The sequence below is a fragment of the Miscanthus floridulus genome, chromosome 2 (assembly GCF_019320115.1).
Source record: "Miscanthus floridulus cultivar M001 chromosome 2, ASM1932011v1, whole genome shotgun sequence".
Lineage (NCBI taxonomy): Eukaryota > Viridiplantae > Streptophyta > Magnoliopsida > Poales > Poaceae > Miscanthus > Miscanthus floridulus.
Window position 1 is genome coordinate 127,242,156 of NC_089581.1, and position 10,371 is coordinate 127,252,526.

Here is a 10,371-nt window from a genome sequence, read left to right on the forward strand (position 1 = left end):
TGCGGCTGCTCGCGCAGCCAGCGTGTCGGTGCCCCTCTAGCGAGGCTTTTGCGGGATGGCCGGCATTGACGATGGTGGCGACAGGCTAGGGTCCGATATCTTAGCTGATGTCTGTGCTGGGGTACCTTGGGCGAAAGCCTAGCGACGACGATGCCTGTGGGCACTGCTTCCCTGTTGAGGGCGTCGTGTCCCTACAACGTCTTCCAAGGGTGAACCCGGTCCATTCGCGGATGAGCGACTGCGACACATTTAACGTCGTACCCTTCTGTGGCAGAACCACCCGAAATAACGCACTTATGGAGGCGCTCGTCTTCCACCAGATACTAAACACCTTGAAAGCGAGCTACAACAGGAGGTATCCGTTCGGCACACCCTAAGGGAGAGCTCGAAGGATCCACATTTTTCCCAAGGATCCAATAATGAGAACGAGTTATAATACTTAATCCATTTTATACATCCAGAGTTCTTTAAAATTACATTATTACATTTCCAAAGTCAGAGTGCGGAATATTAAACAGTGGAATAAAAATAAACATCTAGCGATAAAGAACAAGGATCCGTCTGTGCCTACTAGAAGAATCCTTCACACAATGGTACTCCTCAAGCATTACCTGCAACAAAGGTAAATAAACCCTGAGTACACAATATACTCGCAAGATTTATCCGACTAGTGGGAATAGTTTTCTGACTCAAAGGGATATACAAAGTTTTATGGTTTGCTGGTTTCCTTTTTGTAGAAAGCAATACTAATAGTGAGCCCTTATTTATATTATTATTATCATCCATGATTAATTTATTATCTAGCCATTCTATGTAAGCACATGTTCTACTTTTAAGCAAGGGTTGAGCAATCAGTTCCATTTTATAACCTTTCATCTTTTAGTTCTTACTATGGTGCTAGACCCAAAACAAGCTGTACCGGATCACCCGACGATTTGTGAATCAATGCCTCCAGCTGGGTACCCTGAAAACACACACCCTGCTTGTACCACAGGCACAAGTAGGACCAACCCATCACCCTCCTGTCACAGGGTCTAGGTCCCCGTCTAAACTTGGACTCCAAGCCCCTGCTTTTAAGTCCTGGACTTAGTGCAGTGCAAGGACCTCCACCATCCCTGTCTCCAATTAGTCGGTCCAGAAAGAGCTGGAACCCATGACAAGAGAGCAACAAGTCTCCCCTACGCCCATACCCAAGTATGTGCTCGGGATAATAAATCTATGACTTGCCTCGAGACTTATGCAACGGCCGGTCCTTAACCGACACAGACAGGGAAAAAAGTGTAACCAAGCTATGCCCTGTTGGCCGTAGGATACAACCTCTTACACCCACCAGTACCCAAATCATATCCATGTCTGATCACCATTTTTCTTTCCACTATTTTATCATGAGTAATCATAATTATCACCTATTATGAGTAACGACATGTTACTCACGCTACCGATACCCTGAGCATAGCAGCTACTCGACCTATACTAGTAGGACTCATAGGTAGATATATTTATGCATGTAGTTTCCATAAAATGCCTGTAACGTAAATGCACATCATATATATTCAGTGATCATTTAAAATAAGGGTTATGCACCAGGGCTTACCTTGGGTAGGCGGTGGGTCAACAAAGTCAGCACCAAAAGGCTTCGGGGCTCCCTCCTGCATGAGGATCTCCTCGTACTCCTCAATGGCCTCCTCGTAGTCCTGTTCGTCCATGGGCACGAACTCAACCAACTTGTGATCTACATGTATGAAATGATGATGCAACACTTAGTAATACGGCAACAACAACTCTTAAAATAAAAATACATCTATCAAGCTACTAAGTGAGTTCTACTGACTGAGGTGCTAAGTTACCTACTGTTAACACTAACAAGTATACCGCATGACATATATTATCTTCGCAACTAAAGGTATTCTTACTCTTAATACCAATTTACTCTATATATGATTAAACAGGGAGTACTAGCTACTCTATCTATCATCCTACTCTAGTGCTACAAAAATTATAGTGAGTACATAATAATCTAATGAATCTACTGTAAATATTTCATGGCTAAAGCTATCACCGATTTGCCACAAAAATTTCTATAAATATTAAGCTAAGTAATACTAAGCTTTCTAAATCGAATTTATGAACCTATCATTATTATAGCTAACTGTAAACTAACTACACTAACAGATAGATGTCATTTTTGTGAACCTAATAAATCTTGTTTCACTATTTTTGGACATCTATAAGATTTACTATAATTTATCAAAGTTCAGCTCAAAACCAAATTGAATAAGCAGTTATTACCTTACTAGAAAATAGAAAACCTAATTCTACCGCACGGCCCAAAACGCGAGCGGCCTGGCCTAGCTCGGCGCAACGCGCGCGCACACGACGCACAGCGCGGCCCACGCGGGGGCGCGGCCTAGCCAGACGATGACGGCCTACGACGGGGAGGCCCGCATGCGCTGGTCATCTTGCAAAAATGCCCTTGGACTACTCGGTAATAGCGTGAGAACTAAGCGTACTATTCTAGCAGTCAGCTAACTTACAATTCCACCCCCTCCCCCTTTTCTCCTTTACCATGGCCATACCCTCGGCCCTTCTGCGCGTGCACCGGCGCGGCGGCGCTGGCATCGGGCGGTTACGCCGGCCACACCAGGCCCTCCCCTCCCTATCTATGGAGCTAATACCTTCTAAGGCGTGAATGCGAGGCACTGGGCAAAGGAAACGCGAGCCGAGACACCGCAGCGAGGCCGGACCACGGTGGTGGAGCTCCTGCACTGAAAACGGTGATGTTTCGGTGAGCTACAACAACGCCGAGGCAAATAGGACATCAAGTGAGCTCCAGGCACTCACCACGGGCCTAGAAGAGGTGGCGGTTCGACCGGAGGTGGCCCGAGCCAAGCTGGCCGCGTGCGCACGGACGGTACGGTGGCGCACGATAGTGGCAAGGCTGCGTCAGGGGTGGCTAGGTGGTGGTAGCGATTAGGCAAAGGTGTGCAGGGTGATTAACAGGTGGAGGCGAAGGTGGCGGTGCAACGAATTGAAGCGAGCATCACTGGATTGGGGACTTTGCCTTCGACACGTGCCACGACGGTCTTAACAACCCGACAAGGGGAAAGATCCAAATTGGAGCGTGGCACAACAATGCTCACTACGAGCTGGGGTCGGGTGGTTGGCTGACTACGCCGCGAAGCCGTGGACGGGGTTAACTAGACCGAGGTGGCTCCACTACGGTGAATTGAAGGCACGGGTCCGACGACCACAGCGCCAGAGGAACAAGGGAAGACAGGCATGGCATGGCTCGTCGCTGCCGTGGTGGGACGTGGTTGTCAACTCGGTTCACAAACGTGCATGGGCTACAGGACGATGGGGGAAACGGCCAACGCGTTCAGGACAATGGGCCGCACGGCCATAAATCGCAAACTAACGACGGTGACAACGTGTAGGCAACTTGCACAGAACATATTGGCAATCCACGTAGTGAGAACTTTGGAGGTCACTGCTCTTGATATTTTCACAAAAAAATGGAGAGGGCTAAAATTTTGTATGAATTTGGTTCTGTAAAGTCGTAGAGTTCGACTTTCTTATTACTCCCTCCATGTTCTAAAAAAGTCATTTTGAACAGCGATACGTTCTCCAAAGCATAACTTTGACTTCTTATTTTTATGAAAATATTTATTAAAAAGTGAGATGTGTATATTTTTATGAAAGTATTTTTCAAGACAAATCTATTAGTATAATTTTTACATTTTTAAACTCAACAACTTAAAAGTTACTCCCTCCGTCTATAAAAGAGGGTCATTATGGGATCTTGGAGGAGTACCGAGAAAGAACAACAATGACAGGCATAGCCCTACTTTTACCATGATTGCTCCACCTTCACGTCGTTCAAGCTCTCTCACTCTGGTAGTGTCTCCACCAATGAGTGGTGAGACAAGTAGCTGAACCATGGCAGGGGTAGGTGTACGACCTAGAAGACAACGTCAAACGACACTCTTTAAGGGACAGTTTTTGAAAGCTAAAACAACTTTCTTTTCGGTAAAGAGGGAGTATTCATGATTTATATTTCCAAACCCAAGCCTTGTCTAAAAGGCTTTCTTTTACGAACATGGAGGGAGTATTTTCACAAATATAAATTAATGGGTAATTTGTGTCCAATTTAACAATTTATTCCTACTTATTTACTCAATCTGACCTGACTATGGTCTTTTTGGAACACGCAATTCTTTTCTCCCAAAGTCCCGCAAAATTTTTGGAACACGCCATCCTTTCTATTTCCCAAACCCTAAGAAATATGAACTGATTCTTATAAAATTTACACAGAACTCCTGTTAAAAGTCCGTATTTCACAAACCCTACAGAAATACGCTAGGAGTAGTGTTCTCTGTTCTGAATGACACTTGAAAAACAAGTGCAGCATTCAGCCATTCATCGCAGTCCAGCGAGGCGAGATGAGAAGCTCCTTCTGGAGAATCCTGTGCCCTGTGGCCTGTGGGTGGGGAGATAAGGATCAGCGCACCCGCACGTACGGGTGCAGCGGCAGCGGCAGCTGCAGCAGCAGCATCAGCTAGGACCCCCAGCCCAGAGTTCCTTCTTTACTCCCAGCTCCCAAGGTCAGGCAGGCACAGGCCGCTAGGGCAGAGACAGAGACGCCACAAGAAAACAAGAAGAAATCCGCTTTGAAATTCCGGATTAAAATAAGGTTCGTCCTCTTGCTGCGTGATGTCACCCGCTGCCTTTCTCCGATTCTTTCTTCTCCTTCTCCATGTAAAAATTATGCCCAAACTCAAGAAGGGCACTCATGCCTGCTTTCTTGTCCCCCCTGGCTTTCTTTTATTCTTCTTCTGCGCTCTGTTCTCTTGCGGCCCTGGGTACAACAAGGGAGGAGGGGAGGCAAACGCTTGGCACAGGTAGGGTTCTTGGGGTCTGGTCTGGGGGTTCTTTTCATCTCTAGCTGTGATCTTGGGACTGCTTCTTGATCTGGGCCGGAAGAACCAAGAAGCACTCGCAATTGTGTTCTTGCCTGCTGCTGCATTGCTGCATAGACTCTGTGGAGTGTGGTTAAACTGCTGGGGTGTTGGAGATAATGCTGGTTGATTAGTGTATCTTTACTTGACTGGTTGGAAGTTCCTTTATTTGGGGAAATTTTTGTTTGAGATTTCTCCTCGTCCTTGTTGTGTCAGCTCGATCCATCCATCCGTGTGTGCTCATTTTCCTTGAAGCAATGGCAGTTGCAAGCTCAGCGTTTCTCATTTTACCTTTGTTGCTTCCATACCAAACATGTATGTACTGTGCCAGTAGTAAAGTGAAGGGAATTTTCTTTGCTCACGGGTTCTCAGCTTTTGGGTCCTGCCCCTTTGGAATTTGGATGCTTTTGTTGTGATTCCGAGAACAAAAAGGTTGGAATCTTTGAATTGGTTTTGGCCCAAATGATGGCTGGCTGCGAGAGCTTGCACTGGCAGGCACCTTCCGTTTCCCTTTGCTCCCTGTCTTTCCATTCCGGGTCCTGCTCTGCTTTTCACCTTCACTGATTGGCATGAGTTAAACGATAAAGAAGATTCTTTTTTTTTACATGCTATTTGCTCAGAAGAGAGTACTGCTGATTTTGTGATATTACTAGATCTACCTTCTTATTTCTTATATCCTTGAAGTATTTAAAGATTTTTCCCCACAGAGATTTCATCCTCATAGCTGGACTTTAAGCGGCCTGATATGTTTAGATTTTTATTTTAGTGGTATGACCATGATTTGTACTTGCCAGGCTGAATTGTTCATTCTACAGAATTGGGGTGTCATTTTTGTTTGAGATCTTTCTACAACATATTGGGAGTTTGAGTTTTGAGATACAGAGTACTGTCCCCTGCATAGATGGTCATATTTAAACAGTTCTTTCTAGCCAAACATCTTTGAATCGTCAAACCTAAAATTTGACAGCTTAAAACTATATGTCTGTCTTCTCTTCACTGGCACTCGCGCTAAATGGTAGAACTGCTGTTGCAGAACTGTGCACAGAATTTTTTATTAAAACAATGTAACCAGAGATAAGAACAATTTGCTTCCAGATGAAACGTAGCTTGAGATAGTAGATCCATAATGCATACCTTGTTTATTCCATATTTTGGCAGATTCTTCATTTTAAGATATTTGAAATGCCAGTTGGACTTGGCCTTCTGGAATGCCCTGCTAAACCATAGGCGTGTTCTATTGGAAGTTGGAACAATAACTTGATAAGTTCAAGCCTAAACAAAACCATGGAGAGTGAAATCATGGCCTCCTATGAAACCAAGCAGAACTGCGAAATAAGGGTATTCGAGAGTTCAGACGAGATGGCAACAGATCTGGCAGAGTTTATTTCACAAGCTTCAGAAATTTCAGTTAAGGAAAGAGGATACTTTGCTATTGCCCTTTCTGGAGGCCCCCTTGTCAGACATATGCGGTAACGCTGTCTCCACTCTTCCAATAAATCTGCAACTCAGTATGCATATTCTTGTATCTCCCTCTGAAGTCCGAACTGTTTTTTTTTTCCTTGAAAAGGAAGCTCTGTGATGCGCCATACAACAAGACCCTTGATTGGTCTAAATGGTACATCTTCTGGGTCGAAGAACGTGCGGTGGCAAAGAACCATGCAGACAGTAACTACAAGTTAACAAAGGAAGAATTTATCTCCAAGGTATATCAACTTAATATATGTCCTTTGTTTATTTTGCATGCACTAAGTCTACAAATCACAACAGGATATATGCTAAGTTCATGTATTTGTTGCATCTGTTCTTTATTTCACAGAGCTTATGTGTCCACCAACTTTCATTCTTCTTATGTTTTACTACAGTTGATCTTGCTTTGCTTGCAACAAAATCATATCACTTATTTTAACTGTTCTTCTTGAATTCTTCTACCATGGGCAAGATATTAGTAAAGTCAACGACTTTGATTAGTTTTGCAGATACATTGAACAGACAGAAATTGGTAGGTTTCGCAATTCCACCAAGTTATTTTGATGGAATAAATATATCTGAAGTAAATAAATATACATATCTGAAGTATGCCCCTCCATGATTACAAGGAATACCATTTTGACGCTCCAAACTATATCGCACTTTGGCTTTGTCCGAAGTCAATCTTCTGTTTAACTTTTAACCAACTTTCAAGAAAAACATATTAACATTTATAAGTTCAACTGTTCAAATAAATGGACAATCCGAACTTATTCCATGGATAATTTAATAAAACTAATTTGATTTTGTAAGTCCAAAAATATTTTAGCGTGGTATTTCTGAATTTGGTGAGCAGAGTTTGTAAAATTTACTTTAAGATGATTTGGATGGCTATTGGTTGATAGTGTGAATGGTGTGTTTTTAAAAAAAAAATAGAAAAGGACTGTTTGCAATACATTTGATTATGGAAAAATGCAGGTTCATATTACAATAGTACGATAGTAATCACACAATATGACATTCAAAGACAGTGCTTATTTTTCTGTTTCTTTAGATCTAGAAACATATATTTTATTTTATTTGTGTTGGTACTGGTATGTGCTAGGGATGTAGATACTCAAGAATTAACAGACAGAGCTAGCACTAATATTTGAGATAAAGTTTAAACTGAAAGCAACATTGTAAACTGGCGGATGCACGATGCGGGATAAGGGGGGGGCTAAAACAATGGAGATGTTGATTTGCATGAAGATTTAATGGTGAAATCAAGCTTTTGCTACAGTGATTAGTGATGAAATCAAGCCATTAGGGGGGGCTGGAGCCCCCCCAGCCCCCCCTTTGGATCCGCCCCAGTCTAGCACTTTGTGTGGTTGCTAGTAGTAACCAGGAAAGGATAGTACCTGTTGAGTTTTACTATAAAATATGAATATTGCCAGTACTAACTTTGTTTCTGAACCAAGTCACTTCAATTTCATCTTTCACAAAATCCATTTTTAGTTGCATCAATGCATTGGGAGCACACCAAAATGATGTCAGTCTTTGTGCTTTGATCTGGTGCAATCTGTTTGGAAAAATAGCTACCATGCTCTGTAAGTTGAAATATAGTTTTTTACTTACCTATTTTTCGCAATAAATTTGGGTCGTACCTGTTCATTATGTTCATTTGTTTGGTGTACCATGAAAGCTGTTTTTTGTCAGACCTATGGTTTTGTTTGACTTAGGATGGGCCTAGTCTGTCATTTGTACAGCTCATGCAAAATCCTTTTCTGAATAATTAAGCCACATTAAGGCTGCCTACCTACTATTGTTCCAACTACTCTTGGATTGGCAGCTGCTTATGGCATCTTCGCATATCTTTCGACCCCCACGAAAGAATCTTGACACATCTTTCTATTGTTATGTTATGCCCAACAATTGTTATCAAATATAAACTTTATCAGGATAGGATTGATGTTTGTCAGTGGATCTCATCCAGAACTAGCATGATAGTGAACTCAAGGAGCGTACATTAAATTCTGGATTACCTTTTTAACTGAAAATTGCTTGTCATCCTCATCCGATCACACTTTGCCACTGATAGTTGCTGGATGAATGATTGGTTAAAATAGGCACATGAGTTCATATGCATATTTAGGCCTTATTAAGTTGACACTTTCTTACAGTTGTTGAAGCAGGATGCTAAAAGTGAGTGTATAAACAAGTAGTGATGCTTCACTGAACATCTCTATTGTCATGTTGAAGTAATATGCATTATTTCTCCACCTTTCTAACTGCATTTGCCTCTACTATGTGGATCATGTATATCTTTCATTTTGTTTATTACCACACATTACCAAGCATTTCCTTTGGGTAAACCAATAACCATGAGTTACATGTGAATGACTGGCAGGTGCCTATTCTTCATGGTCATGTCTACTCCATCAACGACAATGCAACGGTGGAAGAGGCAGCAACTGACTATGAATTTGTAATCCGGCAGCTGGTCAAGGTTCAGAAAGTTGGAGTCTCAGTGATCAACGACTGCCCCAAATTTGACCTTATTCTTCTGAACATTGGTCCTGACGGGCATGTAGCCTCATTGTTCCCCAACCATCCAGCGCTTGAGCTGAAAAACGACTGGGTCACCTACATCACTGACTCTCCAGAGCCTCCACCTGAGAGGATTACCTTCACCCTTCCTGTGATAAACTCAGCATCAAACATCGCCATAGTTGCCACCGGAGAAGACAGGGCAAACGCTGTGTCTTTTTCCATTTCTGACTGTCAAGAAGGCCCAGATGCTAAAACAATACCGGCTGGAATGGTTCAACCAACTGATGGGAAGTTGGTATGGTTTCTGGACGAGGCCGCTGCTTCATCTCTTGAGGCTGCAAATGGTGCTTACGAGCACCAAGGGTACTGAGACAACTGTAGAAGACATGGAAATTTTCGACTCTGAAGAAATCAAAGTAGGGTTCTTAAAAGTAGCGCCCAGTCTAGCATGTCTCAAGGTATAGAACTTTTTCCATCCAAATCCGTCAACTACATGAATAACTCTTCATTCAGTAGTAAAAAAGGATGTCTGACTCCCACACTTGAAAAAAGACAAGCCGCGGAGTTAGACATCATTTTTGCTCTGAATGAAGAGTTGTTCATGTAGTTGGCGGGAGAAGTTCTGTACCTTGAGACATGCGGACTGGGCGCTACCTTTGCGAACCCTACTCTCTGATTTCTTCAGAGTCGGAAATTTCCATGTCTTCTGCAGTTGGATGTGGCCAAGAGTGAAGCAATTTGTGTTTTTAATTGTCGAGACCTCATATCAGAGTAGCTAATTTTGACCAATATATATCAGAGTAGCTAAGTTCGACCATATATTGGTCGCAACATATGGTCCAATTTAAGTGTGTTGTCAGTTTTATCCTAGCTGAAATCAGATTCCTTTTTGTGACGGTTTTCGAGGCTTCCTATTTTGTACTAGCAAATATATTTTTTCATGACCATGCCTTCGCACGATTTAGCACATATACATAAGTATTTGTATTCTTATATGGACATTCCCGGACCCCTGAGAATGTATTATTTCGATTAAGTTGTATTCAGTATTTGCTCTGTTCCAATTGTGCAAAAATATTGTTGCTTGGAATGATTATTTCGTAGGGTTACTGCAGAATGCTGCGTTGTTACCACATGGAATTTTGTGGTGTAAGCTGGGGCAAAAATGACTTCGCTGTTCTTGCCACCTATTTGCTAGTACAAATCATGAAATCATGCCTCGTAGCTGGTTGCATATCAACATACCGTTCCTCTCCTATCAATATATTCGCCATAATCCTGTCAGAAGTTTTCAAAAACAAAACAGTTTTTTTAATATACATTATAGACACAGACACTTATACATGTGCGTGTGAACTCAACACATCCTATTCCCATCCTATCCCTATGCAGGGGTGTAGCCAGGATTTAGATATTG

The 10,371-nt window shown here is 42.5% G+C and overlaps 1 protein-coding gene across 4 annotated transcripts; it reads left to right on the top strand.

Moving 5' to 3' along the window:
• Positions 1–4,513: 4,513 nt before the first annotated feature.
• On the top strand, positions 4,514–10,019 carry LOC136529424 (probable 6-phosphogluconolactonase 1). 4 transcript variants are annotated; one of them, XM_066522516.1, is made up of 4 exons: positions 4,514–4,690; positions 6,145–6,424; positions 6,523–6,658; positions 8,812–10,019. In XM_066522516.1, exons 2-4 carry the CDS (start codon positions 6,240–6,242, stop codon positions 9,322–9,324), a joined length of 834 nt encoding a protein of 277 aa, XP_066378613.1. In that variant the 5' UTR covers positions 4,514–4,690; positions 6,145–6,239; the 3' UTR covers positions 9,325–10,019. The 4 variants fall into 4 exon arrangements, with proteins under 4 accessions (XP_066378613.1, XP_066378598.1, XP_066378606.1 ...); XM_066522501.1 differs by having other exon boundaries at positions 4,515–4,690; positions 6,114–6,424; XM_066522509.1 differs by lacking the exon at positions 4,514–4,690 and adding an exon at positions 4,726–4,898 and having other exon boundaries at positions 6,114–6,424.
• The last annotated feature ends 352 nt before the right edge of the window (positions 10,020–10,371 follow it).

Excerpts from the sequence above, each read along its gene's own strand:
- LOC136529424 (XM_066522516.1), top strand. The coding sequence starts at position 6,240 with ATGGAGAGTGAAATCATGGCCTCCTATGAAACCAAGCAGAACTGCGAA. Across the intron at positions 6,425-6,522 it reads CCCCTTGTCAGACATATGCG|GAAGCTCTGTGATGCGCCAT; the intron begins GTAACGCTGTCT and ends TTCCTTGAAAAG. Across the intron at positions 6,659-8,811 it reads AGGAAGAATTTATCTCCAAG|GTGCCTATTCTTCATGGTCA; the intron begins GTATATCAACTT and ends AATGACTGGCAG.